The 27,822-nt window shown below is 34.5% G+C and overlaps 1 protein-coding gene across 1 annotated transcript; it reads left to right on the top strand.

The window, feature by feature from the left end:
* On the top strand, positions 1 to 27,417 carry LOC101406347 (UDP-glucuronosyltransferase 2C1-like). Its single transcript, XM_004419130.3, has 6 exons — positions 1 to 721; positions 6,279 to 6,427; positions 13,712 to 13,843; positions 21,353 to 21,440; positions 22,785 to 23,004; positions 27,138 to 27,417. The coding sequence occupies exons 1-6, from the start codon at positions 1 to 3 to the stop codon at positions 27,415 to 27,417; spliced, it is 1,590 nt and encodes a 529-aa protein (XP_004419187.1).
* Positions 27,418 to 27,822: the final 405 nt, after the last annotated feature.

Below are 27,822 nucleotides of genomic sequence, written 5' to 3'. Positions count from 1 at the left end.
ATGAAGACTGTGAAAGGCTTCTGTGTCCTCTTCATGCTGCATCTGTGCTTCTTCGACTCTGGAAGGGCTGGGAAAGTACTTGTATGGCCCACGGATTTTAGTCATTGGATTAATTTAGAAGTTATTCTAGAAGAAATACATCTTCGTGGGCACGAAATAACCATCCTGGTACCTTCACCTAGCCTTACGATTGATCATACCAAGATTCCCTTTAATGTAGAGATCCTTCAACTTTCAGTAACTAAAGAAACTCTCGTGGAAGAGCTCAATGCCGATCTCCATACAATTATTTTTGAACTGCCTAAACTTTCATGGTGGGACGCGCAAGTAAAACTGACAGAAATGAACAAAATGTTTTTCAGGATACTAAAAAGAGTATGTGACAGTGCTATCACAAATAAGGAGTTACTGAGCAGGCTACAGGCAGCTAAGTTTGATATCTGCATCGCTGATCCTTTAAGCTTTTGTGGGGAACTGTTGGCTGAGCTTCTCAATATTCCATTTATATACTCTTTTCGGTTTTCTTATGGGAATGTCTTTGAGAGACTGTGTGGTGGGCTTCCCACTCATCCGTCTTTTGTTCCTGGCAGCACATCAGGACTGACAGACAATATGACTTTTGTACAGAGGCTGGAGAATTGGTTATTGTACATAACGAGTGATGTGATGCATGTATATTTTCTATTTCCGGAATGGGATGAGTATTATAGCAAAGTATTAGGTAAGAGAAATTTGCATGTAATCAGGATTATTATCTCATATGTAAAAGGTAAATAATTTTATGAGTGTACAAAAACTTTACAAAGGTAATTTTAATTGAGGACCTAAGCTCCTGTGGGTCTTAGAGTAGCTAAACCTTTTAAACAGTAGCTTAGCTATTTTAAGTGAAAAAAAAAAAAGATTCTTTTGTTTGTCTTAGATGATTGAGCACTTAAAACATATCAGAGAAGGAATATTCTTTATATTTATACAAAAATCCTACTTGCTGCTACTAATTTTTTTGAATATCTGGGTTATCCACATCTAACAATATGTTTGATTTTCAAAACTTTGGATTATTTCTCTCTTGTTTACTTCTTCTTTTATACACCCTGTTTTCTTTCTGATTAACTTGCTATTTCTTAGGCTTTCTGTTTGCATCCTATCTAGGGTTAGTTGTTTGGCTGCAGGGCTTGTCATGTGGTGAGCACAAAACTAAAAAATAAATAAATATATCTTGGTTTCATCTGTCCTTGTCTCCCAACGAGGAAAAAATGAATCGTTTTTCTCTGAAGGACCATGCTTCCAGATTTTTTGACTTATCAACTCACTATTTTGTTGTTGTTGTTCTATTCAAAAATGTACTGGACGTTCAACTAGTGAGCTTTGACCCTGAGCACAATGTTTCTCTCTATTTCAGCAAGTCCATTTACCCTTTCTTTTTTCTTTTTGCATAATCGATATTTTTATTTAAAAAAATGTTCTTATAATTGTCTTAAGAATGATTTTGTCTAAGATATTAGTTGTCTTTCAGGAAGCCGTACCTTGCTTACATTATTTAGCGAGTTTTTTCTGATAAAATTGACATATAACATTACATTAATTTCAGGTATACAGCATAGTGATTTGATATTTGCATATATTGTGAAATGATCACCACAAAAAGTTTAGTTAACATCCATCACCACACATAGTTACAAATTACTTTTTCTTGAGATGAGAACTTTCAGATCAACTTTCTTAGCAACTTTCACATAGACAATATGGTATTATTAATTATAGTCACCATGCTGTACAATACATCCCCAGGACTTACTTATTTTAGTTTGTATTGTTTGAACAACTTCACTTATTGTACTCACCCTCTAACCCCTGCATCTGGAAACCACCAATCTACTCTCTGTATCTATCACTTCGTTTTTTGGTTTTGGTTTTTTGTAGATTCCACATAGAAGTGATATCATACAGTATTTGTCTTTCTCTATCTGACTTACTGCACTTACCATAATTCCCTCAAGGTTCATGCATATTGAGGCAAATTGCAGGATTTCCTTTTTTCTCATGGCTGACTAATATTCCATTGTATATATAACCATATTTTCTTTATCCGTTCATCCATCGATGTACACTGAGGTTGTTTCCTTGTCTTGGCTATTGTAAATAATGCTGCATTGAACATGGGAGTGCAGACATTTCTTTGGGAGAGTGAATTCCTTTTCTTCGTAGATATACCCAGAAGAGGAATTGCTGGATCCTATGGTAGTTCTATTTTTAATTTTTTGAGGAACCTCCATACTGTTTTCTGCACCAATTTACATTCCCACCAACAGCGCATAAGGGTTCCTTTTTCTCCACATTCTTGCCATCATTTGTTATCTCTTGTCTTTTTGATGATAGCCATCCTAACAGGTGTGAGGTGATATCTCATTGTGCTTTTGGCTGTCTCTTCCCTGATGATTTGTAATGTTCAGCATCTTTTCATGTACTTGTTAGCCATTTGACTATCTTTGGATAAATATCTATTCAGGTCTTTTGCTCATTTTTTAATTGGATTATTTGGGTTTTTGCTAATGATTTGTATGCATTTCTTATAATTTTTCGATATTAACCCTTTCTTAGATATATGGTTTGCGAATAATTACTCACATTTATTAGGTTGTCTTTTAGTTTTGTTGATCATTTATTTTATGCAGAAGATTTTTAGTTTGATGTAGTCCCACTTGTTTGTTTTTAATTTTGCTTTTTATGCTTTAGGCATCATATCCCAAAAATTATTGTCAAACTGATGTCAAGAACCTTTTTCCCTATGTTTTCTTCTAGGAGTTTAACAACAATTTCAGGTCTTAAAGTTAATCTCTTTTGAGTTAATTTTTGTGAGTAGAGGGAGATTGGGGTCTAGTTTCATTCTTTTGCCTGTGAATATCCAATTTTCTCTGTACTGTTTACTGAAGTGGCTGTGTTCCTTCCATTGAGTATCCTTTGGTCCCTTGTGAATTATTAGTTGATTGTATATATATGGATTTATTTTGGGGCTCTTGATTCTGTTCCATCGGTCTATGTGTCTGTTTTTATTCCAGTACCATATGATTTTGATTACTATATGTTTATAATATAGCTTGAAATCAGGAAATGTGACGATTCCTGATTTGTTCTTCTTTCTCAAGATTGCTTTGGCTGTTCAGAGTCTTTTGTGGTTCCACATGAATTTTAGGCTTGTTTTATCTGTTACTGATTTTAACAGAAGTATCTGTAATACCTTTTCATTACTAAAGTTTAAGTTTAGTCCTTAAAAAATTAAAATTATCCTTTGTAGTTTTGATCTCTTATTTTATAAAACAGCATCCTTTTCCTTTTTTCTGGTATCTGTTCTAAATTTTCTCTTAGAAATTATTTCCTCACCAACTCACAAAAGATATGAGTGCTTCTCATGAAATATGGTCCCCAGGAATATCCCACATCTTCTGGAAGACATACAACCTAAGCAAGACCAGCACATTGCATTGAGAATTTTTCTGGGCATTTTGAGAGAAGCAGGTGCTTATTTCTTCTAGACTTGACCCTAAAAAAAGTGAGGGCAGAGACTGCTGCACCCATCACTTATCCACGGTCAGAGTTCAAGCAGCAAAAGGCAAAACTGAGAAAAGATGGCAGTGACCGATCTACTGCTGGATCAAAATTGTTTATTTACTTCTGATTCCAGCAGTTTGGTGCTCAGTTTCGGAACCTCTTACACAGTGAAGCATTAGTGATAGGATATGACTCTGTCTCTGCTTCTTTCCTAACTCCTGGCACTCTAGAATATTCATTTTGGGAATATATCAATAATTTGAGAAAGAAGAATGAAGACTTGGTAATTAGAAGAAAAAGATTTTTGACTCTCATAAATTTAATAGTGATATTAACTATAGATTGCCATTTGGTTATTCAGAATTTAGGATCTTCATTTTATAATGTATTCTAAGTATATTTTTAAAATTTTTAGAAATATTACTCATAAGTCTCAGAATTATTAAGTGAATATATCATTGATATATTCAAATCATTGAGGAGGAAATCAGTAAGATGGCAAATCTGGTCCAAAAATATTTTTAGGAACGATTTATAAACATTTTGAGGAAAATAAGGAATGTTAAGATAATATTACTAGGTTAGACACAAAACTGGTTAATGTCCAATAGGATAATAAAATTGTAACTTGGGGCATGAAATTTTCTACCAGACTGAAATATGTAAGCTAACATTTAACATCACTGTATCTGGACTCAAAATCCCACGGTAAACCAATAATAAAAATCAAAGTAAAACATGGGCACATTTTCCTAAAGAATTAAATAATCCTTCATTCATTGTGTAACAGTGCCCCAGCATCATATCAAAAGGGCATGCTGTAGTTTCTTTTGATTTTCAAATTTGGAATCTTTTCTAATAATCTTCTTAATCCTATCCTTTATTTTTCACTCCTCTTATACCATATGGTCTTCATTTCAATAAGATGCGTTCAGCACACTAGATTATTATTTAAGGAGTAAGGCCTTCACAGGAAAAAGGTTTTATCTTGTTATAAAAGACAGTGAATCGACCATATGACTCTGCAATTCTACTCCTAGATATATATTCAAGATAAATGAAAGCATATGTCCACACAAATATTCATATATATGAATGCTTATAGGAATATTATTCATTGTAGCCAAAAATTGAAACAACCCAAAATACCATCAATTGATGAATGGATAAATACAATGAAGTATATCCACACAAAGAAATATTACTCAGCAATAAAAAGTAAGGAAGCGCTGATAGATATTACAACATGGATGAACCTTGAAAACATTATGCAAAGTGAAAGAAATTAGCACATAAGACTACATATTGTATGATTTCATTTATACAAAATGAAATAAGATTATTCTGGAATAGGCAAATAGAAAAAGAAATTAGATTATTGGTTGTCAGGGGCTGGAAAGAGGGAGAAATGGAGAATGATTGCCAACGGATATAGGATTTCTTCTGGGGATAATGAAAATTTTCAAAAATTAAATAGTGGTGATGGTTGCACAACTTTATGAATATGCTAAAAACTACTCAATTGTGTATTTAAAAGGAAGACTTGTATGGTATATAAATTACATCCTAATAAAACCATCATAAAAGTGGTGAGGGAGTGAAGCATCACACAAAGAAAATAAGATTATACCCATGGCTGACACCAGTAGGACACCATAATGGGGAAAGTATTGAATATAAAACTGAATTTTGAATGTCATTGTTGTTATCAGACTCAAACCCATAAAGTATTGATATTTGCTTGTGATCTCAAATATGGATAGATTGTCCTGGTCAGTTCAAAATCCCTCTTACTTTCTGATCAAAACTTTAGTGCACTTAGAACATCAAAGAGAATATTCAAAAAAGCCATATGGTGAAAACCATATAGTAATTACAATTTCCTCATCTCAGTAACACTAAATATATATTTCAAAAGGACACCAAACCTCTGGGTAAGCTTCCTTATACCACAATAACTGAATAGAATTTAGAAATGAAGCTCTGGCTCCAAATGAAGGAAAAACAATTTAATTCAGAGTCACTAATATGAGTTCTTCCTCTGTTAACATCTAACGGCTGCTACTTCAGTTGAAAAGTACCCTTTTGTACTGTTTGCCGCATAATTACGACAGAATAGCAAATATTTTGCCACTAGATTATTATGCTGATGCCATGTCTTCACCAAAGAGGACTGTCTTGTGAAACAGGAACTTTCCTTTTGTATAGAAAAGGAGATAATCACTTTCAAAAATTTATTAAAAGAGTTCCCTTCCTGGTAGGATGTAGCTAGTTATGGCAACACACTTGAAAACACTAGAAAAAGATGAATAAATTGCAAAAGTCATCTTTCAAAGATATCCAAAGGCTTTTGGAACAGCAAGGATGAGATAAATTGGAATTCCAGAAGAGGAGACACTCTACCATAGTGAGCCGAGGATCACTGCCTGAGTTTCTTGTTCCTGCTGGGAATACTTGCCAATTCTGTACATGGACCTGGGTTCACGCTTAGCTCAGGCAGAAAGACTCTATTTTCAGCAGGCTTTTGGCCTTGTTCTAGATGTATATCCTTGTTTGGTTATTCATAATCTCACTATTATATATTCCAGGTGGGGGGAGGCCTATTGATTTCACATGGGTTGCAGGTGCCCAATATTGATTCTTTATGGATTTTTCTTAGAAAATTGAATGGTACAACATTTCCCACTTAACATATGTTTGTTTTCCCTCTATTATCCTTCATTTTTATTCAGGAAAACCTACCACATTTTGTGAGATTATGGGGAAAGCTGAAATGTGGCTGATTCGAACTTCCTGGGATTTTGAATTTCCTTACCCTTACTTACCTAATTTTGAATTTGTTGGAGGACTACATTGCAAGCCTGCAAAGCCCCTACCTAAGGTAATTAAATGTCCTTATTTTTGCTTGTTCGAGTATTTGTCTTTTGGAATGATTACTAGTCTAGTATTTATAATGCTTGACCCTCAAACTGAAAACATGGACACAGGAATTAATGGACATTATCTTCTTAGATTATTATACTGCCATACGTATATTTTAACATTTTCATGGTATTCCTTATTGATGTTCATCAGGTATGCCAGATATTTGATAGGAATGAAATTCTCAGACTGGAGTTTAATGGAAGCATAAAGTACACTCTGGGCAATAACTATGAGCTAAAGTGTCATGGATCACTTCCAGGCCACACTTAATTGTCAAATCCAGACACTCCAGAATTCTCTTTTCCCTTGATATGTCAACAGGCTGCATTCCAAATATTGGCTACTCTGTCCACCTGAGTTCTGGATTAAAGACTATATGTACCAACTGCAGCTCAATAGATTCATATATGGCATGAGAAAGAAATAATCTGTTGTTTTAAGCCACTGAGATTTTGTAGTTGCGTATTATCTAGCATCACCTCATCTTAGGAATGGACAATAGTGGGGAAATTATAGTATTTTGAAAATAGATCAAATAGAGATATGACGACCTATCCAAAAAATCTGGCAGAAATGCAATAATGATGAACTGTTTGGTTTGAATAGAGCGGACAAATTAGACTAGAGAGATAATTGGGGGACAGGTTATGAAAAACAAATAAACAATACTAAATATTCTTTACTTCAAATTTAAGGTCAGTGAAGGAGTAATGCATAATTTTAAAGCAATAACGCGATACAGCTTACATTTTCAGAAACCTTTGCTATTGAATTTTTTGGAATGAACCAAGGTTTAAAGCAGGGAAATGAGCTAAGGTACAGTTGTAAAGTTCCCGCAAGAGATTATAGAGATCCAAACTCATATCATCACTATGATAGTGATTTGAGTGGAAGAGGAGAGATTTAAGAAGTATTTACAAAGAAAGTCAATAGTATTTGGTGATAGGCTGGAGGTGGAGGTTAAGGGAGAGAGTTCAAGAATGAATCTTTGGCTTTTTGTTTCTTTGTATGTCTTTCATTTATTTGTTTCTTTGTGTGGGCAATTTAGTGGAGAATATTGGCGTTTAGTAAGGTGAGCAACAATTGTGAGGGAAAATGTTGTGTTTCTGTATGGTGTGCTGAATTTGAGGCGCCAATGCAATGTCTAGTAAGCAGCTACTGAATACAGTGTCTTAATTTCAGGGGACAGGTCCATGTAGTGTTTTTAATTTTTTAATTAGTAGACTTTTCTTAGATCCATTTACATTCCCAGAAAATTTGAACATAAAGAACAGAGAGTTTCCATCTATCTCCTGTCCCTCTCCCACATGCAGCTTCCTCCACCATCAATAGTGGCACTTTTGTGACAATCAATGTGCCAGCATTTACACATCAATATCAACCAAAGTCCATAGTTCACATTAGGTTGACTCTTTGTCTTGTACGTTCTATAGATTTTTATAAATGTATAATGACATGTATCCACCCTTATAGTATCATACAGAATAGTTTCTCAGCCCTAAAAATCCCCTGTGCTCCACTTATTCATCCCTCCCTGCTCCTAAATCCCTGGAAATCACTGTTTTTTTTTCACTCCCTCCATAGTTTTCCCTTTTCAATAAGCAGTAGTTTTAAATTAAGGACGTCAAGGAATAAGAAGACTTGGTTTAGTATTGGCTAAGTCACCTGGGGTAAAAACAGAACTTGGTGGGACGGCCCCATAAGGTAGCAGTTAAGTTAGGCGTGCTCGGCTTTGTCGGCCCGGGTTTGTTTCCTGGGCATGGAACTACATTACTAGTTGGCCGCCATGCTGTGTTGGTGACCAACACATAACACAGAGGAAGATGATTGGCACAGATGTTAACTCAGGGTGAATCTTCCTCAGCAGAACAAAACAAAAGAGCACTTGGGATACAGAAGACTATGAGCCAGATGCCAAAGGCATCTGTGAACAGGGGTGTTCCTGAAAGTATGACAGCTGGCATAGTGAGCATGGGTAGTTGGTAGTACAGATGAAACACATAAGGATGAAGATATTTTTAAAAGCATAGAAAAGGAAATGATTGGAAATGCAGTCAGAAGAGGGGAGGACACAAATCAAGCCTCTGTCTGGACCCTTATGCAGGTAGGGTAAAATGAGGAAAGTGTACTTAAAGGATAATAGGGCAAGATCCAAGTTTCAGGTAAGACCAGGACGTATATAAAATACTCATTGAAGAGGCTGAAAATATCAGTGAATTTTTAAACCACGTTAACAGAACTTTTTACTTCTTCTTGTTATATGAATATATTAATATAATTTTGACAAGTTAAATAATACTGGATATCCATTCTATATTGTTCTAAATCATTGCTTGTGCTCAGAAAGTAGTCACTTAAATACTCTGAGCCTTCTTCATATTATTTCTTATTTTTTGGCAAAACAGCCGTGCACTGTAAAGCTTCACTTCTAAAAGCATAGAAGTCAACTGTTGGGATAGTGTGAGATTTACTTATATGCATATTTGCTATATCTTAATAATTCAAATATATTCAGAACCCTCCTATTGCCTTATTTTTGATCCAATAACACACACATGTATGTATTATATCTTGGTGTGTATTCATGTATTTATTTATTTTACCAACAGTGTAGCACTAAGGATCTATCTAATGTTTTTTGTATGACCTTTACAAATACCCAGGGGCGGCCCGGTGGTGCAAGCAGTTAGCACTCTGCTGCGGTGGCCTGGGGTTCGCCGGTTCAGATCCCGGGTGGGCACCGACGCACCGCTTGGCAAGCCATGCTGTGGCAGCATCCCATATAAAGTATAGGAAAATGGGCATGGATGTTAGCCCAGGGCCAGTCTTCCTCAGCAAAAAGAGGAGGATTGGCAGATGTTAGCTCAGGACAGATCTTCCTCACAAAAATAAAAAAAAGAATACCCAGAAAGTGTCAGAGCTTTAAAGTATTTCTAGTGAAATCTTACTTCCCCTGTGTCCTCCCACCAGAGCACAGAAGGGCCTTGGGGACATGACAAAAGCACAATCACAATCTCTGCATTCAAATAATGCACATGCTCTCGTGCTCATGAAAAAATGGATTCCTAAGTCTATGACGGCGGTAAAGATTCTTTAATATAGCAAGTATTTTCCTAACATTTAATTTTTTGAGTAATTCATATTAAATTTTGGTATTAGAATTTAGGTATTTCAGGATTTTCCATAATAATCCTAATATTAAAAGCATAATAAGGACACTAAATCTACATGTTACATACAAATACAAGAGCCAATGTGAATGTGCAAAGTAACCCATAGTGAGGGTGAAAAGTAAAGTAATCATGAAGTTCGAGGCTCTAATACACAGAAACATGATGGCAGAACCTGGTAAAACTTGAATCGTTCCACAAACACTAACCATATTTGCGTGCTGTTTTTGAGGTAGTGTACGTACAATGGCACATTATAAATAAGGGGAAGCCCTTTTTTTAAAACTGTGTTCATGAGTTAATCACTATGCAGTAAATTAGTTGGATCATTTTATTAGACTCAGCTTTACATAGCTTCATCTTCCCTTGAGTCAAAACCTTATCAATAATTGGGCAGCTAAGCCAAAGTAATGACATCAGTTTAAACATGAAAAGAAGAAAACAATATACAAGGCCTGTCTTTGAAACAGATTCTTTTCTTCATAAACGTTTGACCCCATCTACAGAGGAAGTAGAGAAAGAGCCACCCTCACCCATTTCTATGTGTTCTTATCACACTCAGTAAAATGTTCTCCTCTAAAATGGGACCCAATCAGGGTTTGAAGTAAGACTCAAACAGACTTTCATCTCTTCTTTCTAAGGAAGACATAGGAAAAGGTGGGGAAGAGGAGGGAAAAATTTCCCTCCCACTACAACATGGTAAAAAATGTCAATTTGGTTTTGAATGCTAAAACAGTATGTTTGTGGAATTACGGAACTATGTTTTGTTTTTATTTGCTTTGTTTGAACCTCAGGTCCACAGAAAGTGTTAATCATACTCTAAACTCATGCAATTCCCTAATCAGCCCATAGCAGATACTCCTTTTGATTTATTTTCCTTCATTTTTTCTTTATCCTCTTCTCTTCCATTACCCCATAGCCAGTAGACACCTAGTCAAGTGCATGTAATATTTATTCTTTCATTCCAATTTGCACAGATAACTGTGGATCTTTGAGCAGTAGATAGCATTGATTTGAGTTTAATTATATAAATGATGTTATGTTATAATTCACATTATCTTTCTTTTATTACTGTGTTTTTTTAGAATATATATCCAAGTTTCTATTTGTAAATATATATCATTCTTTCTGAGAATTTTGGTGTATGTACTTACCACCTTTTATTCATTTATTTTCCATAAAGGACAGTTAGGTGTCTCCATCTCTAACCTACAACAAAGAATATTGTGAAGAAAAATTTCAAACATATTGCTTATGGACCTATGCATATATTTGAGATATATACCCAATAGTGGGATTGTAGGGTCATGGGGTACATGCATACTTAATTTCATTGTGCATTTAATTTCACTGAATATCTGTACAAATGTATAGTTTCATGAGTGCTTGAGTGGTCCCATCTTCCACATCATATCTAGCCCTTGATAGTATTCTATTTTCTAATATGTGTCAGTTTCATAAAGGTAAAGTGGTATCATATTGTTGCATTTCTTTGATAACCTTAATGAATAGCAAAGTTGAATATCTTTCCAGAAACTTACCAGGTATTCTGATTTTATCTCTCTTATACTTATATACTTGGTACATTTTTCTTTTGGATAATCTATCTCTTATTTATTTATATTTTGCCAATTGATACAAATTCTTTCCTTAATCTAGAACATCAAAGTATTAATCCTTCTTTTAGTCATTGCAAATATCTTCTTCTATGAATTTATTTATCTGTTAATATTGCCCCTGACCTCCTTTTTTAAATATAAATTACTAAATTTGATATAATCAAATCCATCCTCTTTTATCTTATGGTTTGTACTTTTCAAAGTCTCATTTAAAACATTTTTCTCATTTCTAAGATTATGAATATATTATTTTATATATTATTTACAATTATAATATTTTACTTTAATATGGATTCAGTTAACCAATTTTGATTTTATATGAATGTATAGTGTGAGGTAAAGATTCACCTCCCTTTTTTGTCAAAGTAGTGAACATATATTTATAGCACCACCTAATAGTAAATGATCTATTCAGTGTGAATTTTTCTCACTGGTTATCTCAGGACTTGTGATATCACTTTTATATGTAGCAGGCTTTTACATACTAATGGTTTTTTGTCTGTCTCACTACTTTATTCTATTGTTCAGTTTGTCTGTTAGTAGCTTAGTAGTATTCATATTTTATTAGGTATTATTATCTGGTTTAAGAAATTCCCAGTGATACCTTTCTTTTTTTAAAGTTCATTTATCATTTATGAAAAGGTATTCTATATAAATTTAAAAATATTTGCCAATTTCTTAAGGAAATTGTGCCATAATTGAAAATTAATTTAAAAAGATTGATAGGTTTACATATTAAGTCAATTCATCTATATCCACAGTGAGATGGTTAATTTTATGTGTCAACTTGCTTGGGCCAGGTACCCAGATATTTAGTCAAACATTTTCTGGATGTTTTTGCAAGGGTGTTTTTGGATGAGACTAACATTAAATAGTGGACTTTGAGTAAAGCAAATGGCTTTCCATTATGTGGGTGAGCCTCACTCAATCAGTTGAAGGTCTGAATAGAACAAAAGAATGACCTCTCCCAAGCAAAATAATGTTCTGCCAGCAGATGGCCTTGAGACTTGAACTATATTGGCTCTTCTCTGGATCTCCAGCCTGCAGACTTTGCTCTTGCCTGGCTCCATAATCACATGAGCCAATTCCTTAAAATAAATCTCTCTCTGTAGATAGATATATAGGTACATAGATAGATGGATAGATAGATAGATAGATACACACACATCCTCTTGGTTCTGTTTCTCTGGAGGACACTGATTAAAGCAAACAATATATCTCTCTACCTATTAAGGTCTTTATGTCATTTACCAGAATTTGAAACATTTTTCAATAAAAGTGCATGTATCGATAATCTTAAACAGTTTATGTTTTTAATTACTAGGGTGAATGATGATCATTTTAAACTTTCAGGTTGGTTATTGCTGTTGTGAAAAAATACTATTGATTTTTGTGTAGTGATCATGAATCTGACCATAATTTATAATATTTTATATATTGCTTATTTTTGTTTCCCCAATATTATTATGTATGTATAATAAAATTTAAGTAGTCTCCTTTCAATCCTCAAACAATTTTTTCCTGTCCTATTTGCCTGGCTTAGTTTGGTTAGGACCTAAACATAGGAAGAAAAGATTTCTTTTTAGTTCAACATGATTAAATATGCTATTTTTATTTTGAATGCAAAGCCGTATATTTCAACAATATCACTGTTATCTGCAGCGTATGCAGTATAGGTATTTCTGCATTACTTATTTGGTCAGTAAGTTATATGGCTACCTCATACCTAAATGTGTTTGTGGAATCTTATATATGAAACAAATGGAACCAAAATAAAAGAAAATTTAAATTTAAAAAACAGAAAAAAAGTAAACAGACCATTGACATGTCATTATACTAACTGATTCAGCATAAATGTTAACAGTAATCTTCTCAGTCTCCAAGGCTAAATATGAAGTGAAGTACTGGAGCTATTTATCTTAAAGTAGGAGTCAAGTGATCCTCATCTGGAGCATCGTGAAGAGAGTTGGAAGGCAGTAGAGAGTATGGAATATTGTCATTGGCTTTACAATCAACAAGCTTCACTTTGAAATTCGGCTTTGCCACCTAATGCTGTGTAGCCTTGAACAAGGTACTTACTCTCTCTGAGGCAAGTATCTCATCTGCCAATATATACATATCTCTTAAGTTCACCATATATTTAAGTTAAATGATACAGGTAGAGAGCTCAGCACAGGGCAGAAAATAATAAGTAGTCAATAATTTGTAAATACAAGCAGATACACACACAACTTAAAAATGTTTAGAACATGTGGGATGTAAACCTCCAATTTAAATCATTTTTAATTTACCTAATTACCAGTGATTTCAGGTCATATTTCAAATTCTAAAATTGTTAACATATGAAAAGGCAGACCTGTTTTAATAATTTGGACACATTCATAAAAGTGTGTGACTATTTTATTCTCGTAACTCTAGATTTTCATATTACGAAGACTATTTTCTTTACAGGAGTTAGAAGAATTTGTCCAGAGCTCTGGAAAAGATGGAGTTGTGGTGTTTACTCTGGGATCAATGGTCCAAAACCTCACAGAAGAAAAGTCTAACATGATTGCATCAGCCCTTGCCCAGATTCCACAGAAGGTCAGATAATCTTATATTTTGAAGTTAGCTATTTTTAAAACCTGTGAAGGTCTCCTTAAAAGTGAATTTCAATAATATAGAAAAAACTATTGATATTGTTATTGTCAATTTAACTGAGCCTTAAAGTAAAAGTATTAAATGTTATAAGAGGGTAGCTAAAAACATTTGACTGCTATCTTGCTTTAAAACTGGCATTACTATCAGGAAAACAAATTCCAGTGCTTTCTTTAAATAATGGACTAAAACTAAACCATTCACTGATCTTAAGCAATCTTTTGTCTTTATGGCTAGATTTTAAGGCTTCCATGTAATCTAAGCTCGTTTTGTTGTTCTTGTTACATTTTTTAAATCTGAAGCAGACATTCAAGTTACCACTAACAGGACAGAGAGTACAGGAAAAGTTATTCAGAAACATAGCCTCAATTCACAAGTTCCTTTGGGTCCTTATAATTAATAGTTCTGGACCAGGTCCTGGTTGAGCATGGAACTGTCATCTTAGATTCCTAAAGTACTCCTCAATAATGATTCTTTTATTTAAACAGTTAAAATTTTGAGTAATATAGTAAATGATTTGTGATTCCTGGGAAAGAGACACCCTTCAACAATCACAAAAAAAAAAAAAAAAAATGAAACCACAGGGAGAGGGGAGAATCTTATTTCTAGAGTTAATACACTATGAGAATCTAATGTCCAGTTCTCTACCCAAATCACAAGGCTTGCAAAGATACATGAAAATATGCCTCACACAAAGGACCAAAATAAATTCAGAGAAACTATCCCAGAGGAAGTTTACATATTGGAATTACTAGAAAAAAACTGTAAAATAATTGACTTAAAGATGTTCAAAGAAGTAAAGGAAGACATTGGAAAATAGAAGGCATAATATAGCAACAAAATGAAAATACTAATAATGAAGAAGAAATTGTAATGAGAACCAAAAGAAACCTGGATTTGAGATGTATAATAACCGAAATGAAAAATTCATCTGAGGGGTTGAAAAATAGATATGAACAGACAGAAGAAAGAACTGGTAAACTTGAAGAAATGAAGATTGAAATTATTGAATCAGAGCAATAGGAAGAAAAATAAATGAAGAAAAGTGAACAAAACCTAAGGGACTTGTGAGACATCAAGTGGAGGAACATACACATTGTGATAGTTCCAGAAACAGAAATGGGACAAAATAATATTTTAAGTATTAATGGCCGAAAACACATGAAATTTAATGAAAGACATAAATCTAGAAATCCAAGATTAACAAACTTCAAGTAGATAAAGTCAGGGACCCACACCAAGACACATTATAATCAAGCTGTTTAAAGGCAAAGACAATGAAAGAAACATGAAAGCAACAAAAGAGAAATAACTTGTCACATAAATGATCTTCAATAAGATGATCAGCCAATTTCTCCTCAGAAACACTGAGTCCAAAAGACAGCGGGTTGATATTCTCAAAGAACAGAAAGGAAAAATTGTCAACTGAGAATTTTACATCAGGCGAAATTGTCTTAAAAAATGAAGTATAAATTAAGAGATTGTTAGATAAAAAAAAGTTGGGGGCGATTATTACCGGTATAGCTGTCCTGTAAGAAATGCAATAGGGAGTTTTTCAAGTTCAAATAAAAGTCTGCTAGACAGTAATACAAAAACCATATGAAGAACAAAAGATCTGCAGTAAAGGTAATTGCAAAGGCAATTATAAAAGCTAGTATTATTGCATTTTTGGATGTAACTCCACTCTTTTACTTTCTCAATGATTTAAAAGAAAAAAATACAAAAACTTTTATTAATCTATGTTATTAGGAACACAATGTACAAATATGTAATTTGTGACAATGTTAACAGAAAGAAAGATGAAGCTATGAATGTGTAGAGTTTTTTGTATTCTATTGAAGTTAACCAAAGAGTCAAAGAATAAGTCACAGGGAAAATTAAAAACTACTTTAAAATGAATGAAAACACAACACACCGAAACTTATGAGATGCAGAGAAAGAAATCTGAGAGGGAAATTTACAGCTGTAAATGCCTATATTGAAAAAGAAGAAAGATCTAAAAACTACAACCTAATTTTATACCTTAAAGAATTAGAAGAAGAAGGCAAACTAAATCCAAAGCTAGTGGAAGGAAAGATATAATGAAGACTAGTGAAAAGTAAAATAAGACAGAGAATAGAAAAACAATAGAGAAAATTAGTGAAACCAAAAGTTGGTTGTTTGAAAAGATCAACAAAATTATCAAAACCTTAACTAAACTGGCAAACAGAAAAAAGAAGAAGATGCAAATAACTAAAATCAGAAATGAACATGGGGAGAACACTACAGACTTTACATGAGATAAAAAAGATTATAAGGAGGGTATTATGAACAACTGAACTCCAACAAATTAGACAATATCAAAGAAATAGATAAATTCCTTGAAACACACATGTTGTTTAAACTGATTGAAGAAGAAATAGAACATTTTAACATAATAAATTGAGACTGAATTATTAATCACAAACCTCTCAAAAAGAAAAGTTCTGGAGCAGATACCTTCACTAGTAAATTGTGTCAAATATTTAAAGAAGAAGTAAAGAGTTAAACTAATTCTTTTCTAAATCTTCCAATAATTTGCAGAGGAGGGAACACCTCATAAATGGTTCTATGAAGCTAGATTTACCCTGATACAGAAGCCAGATAAGGACATCACAAGAAAATAAAATTACAGACCAAGATCCCTTGTAAATATGGATGTAAAAAAATTGTATATATATTAGCAAATCAAATCCAACAGAATATTTAAAGGAGTATTCACCATGATAAAATGGAATTTATCTCAGGAAATCAAGGGTGGATCAACATAGTAAATCAATGTAATACATTAGATTAATAGAAAGGGAAATAAAACCACATGATCATTTCAATTTTCACACGAAAAATGAATCTGAAAAAATCTAATATTCTTTCATGATAAAAACTCTCAGAAAACTAGGAATAGAGGGAAAATTTCTCAATATGATAAAGAATATTTTTGGAAAACCCACAGCTAATGTCCTTCCTAATGGTGAAAACTGAAAGCTTTCCCCTAAGATAAGGAACAACACAAGGATACTTGCTTTTACTGCTGCTACTAAACATTGTATCAGAAGGTCTAGCCTAGGGTATGATATGAGAGAAATGCAGAAAGGGTGTCCAAATTGGAAAAGAAAAGGTAAAACTATTTCTATTAGCAGATGACATGATCCTATAAATAGAAAATCTCCAAAAATCATAAAAAAGCTTCTAGAAGTAATAACCAAATTCCACAAAGTTGCAGGATACCAGATCAACACACAAAAACCATATGTGTTTATATACCATCAATGATCTAACTGAACATGAAAGTAAGAAAGAAATTCCATTTACAAGAGGAACTAAATGAATTAAATGCTTAAGAATAAATCAAACCAAGGGGTGAAATATTTGTACGCTGAAAACTACAAAACATTATTACTAAAAGAAATTAAAGAAGGCCTAAATAAAGGACAGTTATCCTATGTTTGTAGATAGGAAGACTTAACGTGGTTAAGATCTCAACACTATCAGAGTGACGTCAGCATCATGGTGGAGTGAGCTTTCCCGTAAACTCTTCCCCTGATAAGATACAACAAAATGAATAGTCACAGACCAACAATGGACTCCTAGACCGTGAAAAGCTAGATGGGAAAGATCCACACTACCTCACATCTGAGATAGGAACGTGTTGGGCCCCAGGAGGAAGTGGGGAGAGGTAAAGAGAACCCCTCTCCCTCCCTATCAGATCAGCGATCCTGGTCCGCCAGCTTCCAGAGAGGGGAGGAGGGGCGGCCCTCTGTGTGGAAACCGTAGCTCTTCGGACTCTCTCAGCCAGTGGGAAACTCCCACAAAGAGGACTCAGAACTGCTACAGGGGTGCCATCAACATCTGAGCACCCCAGGAGAGTGGATAATGAGGGCCGTGAGAGAAGCCTCCCACGCCAGGGAGCCAGCAGGCAAAAGAGAGAGCCCCTTCTCCCTGCATGCCGGACACTGCAGCTCAGCCAACCAGACAAGACTAAGCAGCCAGCAGATTGCAGTGAACAGCCGGGGCAGAGCGCAGGGGGCTCAGATTACACAGCCCTTAACCCCCACATGGTGGCAGCAGGTGGAAATTGCAACCAGATATTTCCAGGATGAGGAAAAACAAAGCCAATACAGGAACCACAATTCAAAGGCACATGAAATTACCAGACCAGAAGGAAAATGACAAGCACCCAGAAACCAACCCTGAAGACACAGAAATCCATAACCTAAACAACAGAGATTTCAAAATAGCTATCATAAAAAACTCAACGAAATACAAGACAACACAGACAAACAATTCAATGAGATTAGGAGTTTCTTCACAAAAGAGATTGAAATCATAAAGAAAAACCAATCAGTACCTTGGAGATGAAGAACACAATGAAGGAGATAAAGGAGAATCTGGAATCTTTAAAGAACAGAGCTGACAATATAGAGGAAAGAATTAGCATTATAGAGGATAGGAATACAACTATGGTCCAGATGGAGGAGGAGAGAGAAACAAGACTAAAAAGAAATGAAGAAAGTATCTGAGAAATATCTGACTCAATTAGGAAATGTAATGTAAGAATTATAGGTATTCCTGAGGGAGAAGAGAGGGAAAGAGGAACAGAGAGCCTATTAAAGGAAATAAAAGCTGAGAACTTCCTAAATCTGGGGAAGGAGCAGGAAATACCAGTAAGTGAAGCCAAGAGGTCACCTGAATAGTGAACAGGCAAAGGCCCACTCAACGACATGTAGTGGTAAGGCTGGCCAAAGTCAATGACAAAGAAACAATATTAAGGGCAGCTAGACAAAAACAAAAAATACGTACAAAGGAACTCCCATCAGGCTCTCAGCAGATTTCTCAACAGAAACTTTACAGGCTAGGAGAGACTGGAATGATATATTCAAAATATTGAAAGACAAAAAGTTTCAGCCAAGAATACTCTATCCAGCAAAAATTTCCTTCAAATATGATGGAGAAATAATAACTTTCCCAGATAAACAAAAGCTAAGGGAGTTCATGGCCACGAGACCCCCACTACAAGAAATACTCAAGAAAGCCCTCATGCCTGAAAAAAAGAAAAGAAAGGGAATACAAAGCTTGAAGCAGGGAGAAAAATAGGTAGGCAAAATCAGAAAAATAGTAGATCTTTACTGGAATAGGTTAGCAACCACTTAAATACCAAAATCAAAGATCTCAACACTATCCAAAGGAATCTACAGACTCAATGCAATGGCTATCAAAATTCCAACAGCCATTTTTTTAGAAATAGAAAATCCAATCCTCAACTTCTTGTGGAACTGCAGGAGCCACAAAAAGACAAATAAATCTTGAAATAGAAGAAAGTTAGAGGACTCACCTTTTGCAACTTTGAAATTTACTGTAAAGCTACAGTAAATTAAACAGTATGGTACTGGCAGAAGAACAGACATATAAACTAATGGAATAGAAGACAGAGTCAGAAATTAACCCAATTAACCACATATCTGGCAAACTGATTTTCAACAAGGTTTAAGACCATTCAATCAAGAAAGGAAATTCTCTTTAACAGTGTTGGTAAAATCTTGATAGCCACATGCAAATAAATGAAATTGGACCCTTACTTCACACTATCTACAAAAATTTACTCAAAATGGGTCATAGAATGAAATATTAGGAGTAAAATTATTAAACTTTCCAAGAAAATATTGGAGAAAATCTTTCTCACATAGATTTGGCCATGATTTCACTGATAATGACACCAAAAGCACAGATGACAAAAGAAAAAATAGATAAATTGGACTTCATCAAATGAAGAACTTTTGTGCATTGAAAGATACTATTATAAAAGCAAACTGCAATGCCTACAGATTGGGAAAAATATTTACAAATCATGTCTCTGAGAATAGATTAATGTCCACAATACATAAAGAACCCTTATAACTCAACAAAAACATCAAATCTCAATTCAAAAATGAGCAAGAAGTTGCATAGACACTTCTCCAAAGAAGATATACAAATGGTCAATAAGTACACAGAAACATACTAAACATCATTAATCAGGAGGAAAATGCAAATGAAAAGCACAATGAGCTACCACTCCACTCATTAGGATGATTATTATCAAAAAATGGAAAATCACAAGTGTCAGTAGGATATGGAGAAATTGGAACTCTTTTGCATTGCTGGTAGGAGTGGAAAATGATGCAGCCACTGTGGGAAACAGTTTTGGGGTTCCTCAAAAAGTTAAACATAGAACTACCATATGACACGATAACTCCAATCTTAGCTATCTATCCAAAAGAATTGAAAGCAGGAACTTGAATAGATTTTTGTACACAATGGTCATAGAAGCATCATTCACTGTAGCTAATATGAAAGGATAAACAAAATGTAGTATGTACACACAATGGAATATTATTCAATATTTAAAAGGAAGGAAATTCTAATACATTACAACATGGGTGAACCTTGAGGACACCATGCTAAGTGAAATAAGCCAGTCACAGCAAGACAAATACTGCATGATTTCACCTATATGAGGTAACTGGAGTAGTCAAATTCACAGAGACAGAAAGTAGAATAGAGGTTACCAAGAACTTGTGAGTAAGGGAATAGGGAGTTATTGTTTAATGATAGAGAGTTAATGTTTGGGATGATGAAAATGTTTGAGGGTAGATAGTGCCGATGGTTACACAACACTGGATATATTTAATGGCACTGGATTGTATACCTAAAACAGATTAAAATGATAAATAATAATTATGTATATTTTACTGTGATTAAAAAATAGAAAATGATAAGGGCCAGCCAGTTGGTGTAGTGGTTAAGTTTGAACACTCTGCTTCAGCAGCTCAGGGTTCGCAGGTTCGGATCCTGGGTGTGGACTGACACACCGCTCCTCAAGCCGTGCTGTGGCAGCATCCCATATAAAGTAGAGGAAGATGGGCATGGATATTAGCCCAGGACCAATCTTCCTCAGCAAAAAGATGAGGGCTGGCAATGGATGTTAGCTCAGGGCTAATCTTCCTCACACACACACAAAATATATATGTATATATATATAATGCTTGCTTCTACATTACTGCCTAATATGTAACAAAAGTTTAAAACACTAACAAATTCTTAAAGTGATTGTAAGTAACATCCCTTCCCTTTACTTCTGAACACTCCATTTTAACAATTCCCTTTACCAGAGTGGCCTAGTAACACCAATATATAATTATTTCAGATGCAGATTGTCTTTTTTTGTCTTTATCTACTAAATGAGAATTTTCCTAATGATGATAGCCTATCTGTTAGGATTATTGCAAGCATTTGAAAACATACTTATAGTTTCAATGCTTTAAAAACATCCATTACTTAATCATTAGGGCCTCAGTTTGCTAATCTGTTACAGGGAGGCTTTGAAGTAGATTAATTCTAAGTAACTGAATCATGTGATTCTGAAAATCTTCTGATAGAATAAAGGCATTATATTAACAGGTTCTATGGAGATACACAGGAAAGAAACCAGATACATTAGGACCCAATACACGGCTATATGAATGGATTCCACAGAATGATCTTCTTGGTAAGACCAAAAAGAAGCAAAACTAAACAAAGTTGAATGAAGATACTCAATAACAAGTAAATCCAACAAATTTGTTTTCAAAACAAGCAAAAAAATCCCTTAATGTCTTCTTTACATTTCTTCTGGAGCTTGTTAAAGAAAAAATTATTCTGACACATGTTAAAGAATGTAAGGCACACTTTATTCAAGACCATAATAGTATAGGTCCTACTGCAGTGGACTTTTGCAGTGAGGCAGAGAGATTGCACTCAACTCTGAATAGAACAAGGAAAATTAGAGATTTTATAGCCAAGGAGCAAAATAGAGTGGTGTTACTGGATGGACAATTACTAAGAGAAAATCTCATGGGAAAAGGGAGACTGGCTAAGCAGACTTGATTGGATTATTGCTGAAGGCAGGCCACTGTGATCAAACATAAACTAGGGGATGGTGGAGGATGAAGAAATTGATCAGATATAAAGCATGATAAGAGGTTGAGGCTTGGAGAGTCTAGCTAAACTGACTTAGTAGTATTCTTGCTACAATTAGACAATGAAGAGACAAACACAGAAGCCCAAAAATCAGGGCCCAGTTGAGAATATATTTCAGAGGAGCCTGACTAGAATTTGGTCAAGGAGCAAATCTTTGTCAAGCTCTAACATTAATATGGAATTTATAATTCTCCCATTTATGATGCATTCTCTCCCTCCTCAGAATCAGAGTTAACATGTCTTTAGATCAGGCTCTCATTAACTTTGGCGTAGAATATTGCAGCACCTCCTGAGTCTCTGTATCCATTTCCTCCCACTTCTCTTCTTTCTTTCCCACTATAACTATTTCAAAATAAAAACCTGATAATTCTATTCATCATTTCTAATATAATAAATGGCTTCATATTACTATAAAACAAAGGGTAAAATCCCATTTTCCTAAATAGAGTACTTCGGGAACTTGCCCAAGTCTATCTTTCAAGCCTGGTATGCCAACATTCTCCCACTGAAAACCTACACATCCTACTTCCTCTTCCCTATCTACACAAGAGTTTCATTTCTTCAGTCCCTCCATTTGTTTTTATTAACGTGTTCCTTACCCCAACAACTTGTCCACCTGACAAGTACTCTCCATCATTTAAACTCCACAGAAACATTCTGAGAGGTTTATGGAATGACTTAATTGCCAGAATAACTATTTACTAATTTCATTAGATTTTATAGGATTTTATAAATCTATAAATTCTGGCCAAATAGTGCAGAGTTGTATAGAAGATGCTTCCTAGTTGAATACATGGTTTGTACAAGTGTCATGATTTTCTGTTTCTGAAACACTCACAACGTAGAATAATCATATATATTTTTCCTGTTTTAGGTCATCTCAAAACCAGAACTTTTATCACTCACTGTGGAACCAATGGGATCTATGAAGCTATTTACCATGGGGTCCCTGTGGTAGGAATTCCCCTATTTGCTGATCAGTTTGATAATGTTGCTCGTATGAAGGCCAAAGGGGCAGCTGTTGAAGTAGACTTGCATACAATGTCGAGTTCTGATCTGCTTAATGCTTTGAAGACAGTTATTAACAACCCTTCGTGAGTATATCCTTTATTAGGAAGCATCTAATATTTTTAAAGAAATAAATTATTTCATTCATTTTAAATTTATTACTTTTAAATAATTACCAGCACATAGTGAATATCAAGACAATTGTCTTATACTTCTCGTATTCAATGGTGACTTTTTGATTCACCTACTGTTAATGGGTAATCAACTACAACCTCAAAGAAACACTACATTTATTTGAATAAGTAAGGTATTGTTAAAGAGACACAAATAATTATTAATAATAATTATTGTTTATTTCTTAACTTGCAGATATTACTGTTATAACGACTTTATTCAATATAACAAAAAAATAGAGAAACAAAAATTAAAAATCACTTGACTATCCTCATACAACTATAACCAATTACCAGTAGAGAAATATTACTTCAGATATTTCCTTTTGCTAATTTATAAATAAAAAAGGAAAAGATAGAAATAATTCTATAAAAATTGGATGATGCTACTTTTTAATAAAAAATATTCTATATTGCTATATTTTAATCTAAAACAAGAGAAATAAAATAAAGTAAAATTGAGAGGTCCAAATGGTGACATAGAACACCCAGCCTCTCTGTCCCCTGAGAAAGACCAATAATTGGATAGCTATCGATGAACAAAATCAGCCCCGGGAAAGCTCTAGAATCTACTCAAGAACTTTTAGCAACACAATGAACCAAAAAAAACTGAGAACAGTCGCCCAAGAAAAGAAGGAAAACAGCTTCATTTCGCTTGCATCATTCCATCCCCAAGCCAGCACTGCTCAGTGCCAAGAGGGAACTTCCCAGCTAGAAAGAGGGCCTCACCAGGAAAGGAAGAGCGGGTTGAGTGACCAGATTCTCAAGCCATTTGGGGCACAGCAATAGAAAAAAACAAACATAAATTTATATGGATCCACAAAAGACTCCAAATAGCCAAAGAAGTCGGGAGAAAGAACAGAGCTGGAAGCATCACATTTCTTGATTTCAATCTATACTACAAGGCTATAGCAATAAAAAAAAAGTATGGTACCGGCAAAAAAAAGACACAGAGGCCAATGAACAGAATTGAGGGCCCAGAAGTAAACTCTTATATATATGGTCAACCAATTTTGATAAGGTAGCCAAGAATATTCAATGGCAAAAGAATAGTCTCCTCAATAAATGGTGCTGGGAAAATTGGATATCACATGCAGGAGAATGAAACTGTATCTCTGTCTTACACCACTCACAAAAATTAATTGGAAATGGATTAAAGACTTAAATGTCAGACCTGAAACCATAAAACTCCTAGAAGAAAACAAAGAGGAAAAGCTCCTTGACATGAGCCTTGGCAATGATTTTTTGGATATGACACCATCAGCACAAGGAACAAAAACAAAAATCAAAAATCTTCTGTACAGCAAAATAAATGATCACCAAAATGAAAGGCAACCTATGGAATGGGACAAAATGTTTGCAAATTACGTATCTGTTAAGGGGTTAATATTCAAAATATATAAAGAACTCATATAACTCAATAGTAAAACAGACAAAAATCGAAGTAGATTCAAAAATGAGCAGGAATACTGAAGACGCATTTTTCCAAAGAAGACATACAAATGGCCAAGCGATATGTGAAAAGGGGCTCGACACTACTAATTATCCGGAAATGCAATCAAAACCACAATGAAATATAACATCCCACTTGTTAAAACGACTGCCATGAAAAGACAAGGTATAACAAATGCTTGTGAGGATGTGGAAAATAGGGAACACATACTCACTTTTGCTGGGAATGTAAATTGGTATAGCCATTATGGAAAACAGTATGGAGTTTCCTCAAAAAATTAAAAATAAAACTACTATACAATTCAGCAATCCCACTTCTGGGTATATATCCAAAGGAAGTGACAACAGGATATGGAGCAGATATCTGCACTCCCATGTTCATTGCAGCATTATTCACAATAGCCAAGTTATGGATATAACATAGGTGTCTGTCAATGGATGAATGGATAAAGAAGACATGGTATTTTTATAAAATGGAACATTATTCAACCACGTGAAAGAAGGAAATCCTGACATTTGTGACAACATGGATGACCTTAATGGCATTATGTTAAGTGAAATACGCCAGGCAGAGAAAGACAAATACTTCATGATATCATGTACATGCGTAGTCTGAAAAGGCAAACTCACAGAAACAGAATTGACACTGATGGTTACCAGAAGCTAGAGGTTCAGGGAGTGGAGAGATATTCATCAAAAGGGTACTTAGAGGTATGAGATGAGTAAGTTCTAGGGATCTTTGTAAAGCATGGTGATTATAGTTAATAATACTGTATTACATACTTGAAAGTTGCTAATGAGTAGATCCTAAATGTTCTTCCCACAAAAAAGAAATGATAATTATGTGATGCGATGGAGATATTAGATAATGCTACAGTGGTAATCATATTGCAATATGTAAGTGTATCAAATCTACACATTTTATACCTTAAACTTACACTTTGTTATATTTCAATTATATCTCAGTAAAGTTGAAAAAAATCCCTCATTTTGATGTTGCTTGGTAATTCTATTTCATTTCAAATAAACATAACTGTGATCATAAATAAACAAACCAATTCTCAAAAATAAATGATTACATTAATTTTGTTATCTTATTTCAAATAAATCAAATAAATATATTCAGGGAAAGAAAGAAACTATGATAAAACTATAATCAAATAATAGAATTACCAGGCATTGGATAAATTTTCTTTAATAGATAAATCACTGCTATAAATTACATATAAATCCATTAACAATATTGACATTGGAGATTAGAACAATTATTTTTTAAATGTTTCCTTTTGTTCAATATAGAATGACTTCTCACTAAAGTCACTTCTCAACCTCTCATCCTTGTCTCTTAAACTTCACATCTTAAGTTTTGTTTGATGTATTATTATAACATTGATAAGGCTTACCACAAATACATCTTGTCTATGATCACAATTTCCAGCACTGTTTAACGTTAGTTTGATATTTATATGGATTTAATGATGTCATTCATGTTTTTCTTCAGTCTTTCTATTCCCAAGGTTTTTTGTTTTTATTAATTTGTTCTCTGACAAATATTTGTTTATGTGTCTTGGAGCTTCTATTGTTGTTTCCTTGTTTCCCTGAGATATATCCAGAGTTAGTCATTCCTTAAATTCTTGCACATTAAGAAAAGCTTGCCTCGTTTTTTCAAAAGCAAAGAGTAACAGGGCTATGTATAATTTTTTCGGCTCACAATTCTCTTCCTCAGAACTTTCTACATATTATTCCACTATTTTGTACAATTTAATGTTCTATATTCTCCTCAAATGATGATTGCACTTCAGTGTGGAAGAATAACCTCCCTCCTTCACCTCCTTCACAAATCAAGGAAATCTTTCTTCTAGGTCAGCCCTGCAAAACCTAAAGCCAAAACTCTGGCCTGATGTTTTGTTCCACGAGTGAAGTTAGAAGGGTTAGTGATCTGGCTACTGCCCTTGTCCCTTCTCACCACTGGCACTTGCATCCCTCTGTAACTTGAAGCAAAGTTTCCAGAATCTATTCACTCTCAGGCCCTACTTTTTGCCCATAGGATCACATTAAGATTTTGGTTTGATCTGAAATGTCAGAGCCAGGAAGATCATAGATAGACACCATTGACTGCTACGTTGAAGACTAGCTTTTTGTTAACACTAACACTCCAGACCAAACCCTGTGGGGAGAAGAGCCAGATCTCGTTATCATAGATCTGCCTCTCAATGGTACTTCCTGTTGCTATCTTGTTCCTAATACCATACTTAGCAAATGAGAACGAAATTCTGTATTCTCAACCTACATAGCCTACGTTCTTATTTCTGAACTTTTAAAATGCTGTTTCCAAATAGAAATTATTTTTCTCCCCTACCTGCAAGTATTACTTAGACTACAAAATATCCAACAAATTCCAGCTGATAGGCCATCACATCTAGAAATTTCTCATGAGGAAATGAACTGTCTATGAATTCTGTGCTCTTGGTGATATCACCTATGACACATTTATTTTATAATTATGTAGTATACTTTTAATAACATAACATGGTTTTAGGTATACGTTCTCAATGATTTTTACAAGTTGCTTTCTATGTGTCCAATCTCTTTAGCTATAAAGAGAATGCTATGAAGTTATCAAGAATTCACCATGATCAGCCTCTGAAGCCCCTGGACCGAGCAGTCTTCTGGGTTGAGTTTGTGATGCGCCACAAAGGAGCCAAACACCTGCGGCCAGCCTCCCACAATCTCACCTGGTACCAGTACCGTTCTTTGGATGTGATTGGGTTCCTGCTAGCGTGTGTGGCAACCATTATATTTCTGGTCACAAAATGTTGCCTGTTTTGTTGCTGGAAGTTTGGTAAGACAGGAAAGAAGAAAAAGAGAAAGTAGTTTTCTTTGAGTTTGGCCAGAAATCTTGATAGGGCCCATGCAAATTAATTCAGCCATTGAACAGCTTTTTCTCCTACTCTTCTAAGCTCTTGTCCATTCCTCAGTTTATCAAGTCAGAGATTAAAGACACCCCCAAGGAGTTTGCCACATGATTTATAATTATGGTGTAAAATAATCTTTTTTTTTTTGGTGAGGAAGATTGGCCCCCAGCTAACATCTGTGCCAATCTTCCTCCATTTTTTGTATGTGGGATGCCGCCAGAGCATGGCTTGATGAGCAGTGTATAGGTCCACGCCTGGGATATGATTTATGATTTTGCCTTTACAGTTTGAAAGACTTCTCCTGCTTTTCTCATCAGTCAACAAGCCAGTTTGTTTATTGATAGCTTGTAACTACTGTAATCTA

Source organism: Ceratotherium simum, chromosome 8 (genome assembly GCF_057802395.1).
Source record: "Ceratotherium simum simum isolate JZ-2026a chromosome 8, ASM5780239v1, whole genome shotgun sequence".
Lineage (NCBI taxonomy): Eukaryota > Metazoa > Chordata > Mammalia > Perissodactyla > Rhinocerotidae > Ceratotherium > Ceratotherium simum.
Note: the sequence above shows the minus strand (reverse complement) of the source record. Positions and strands in the feature narration are given on the sequence as shown.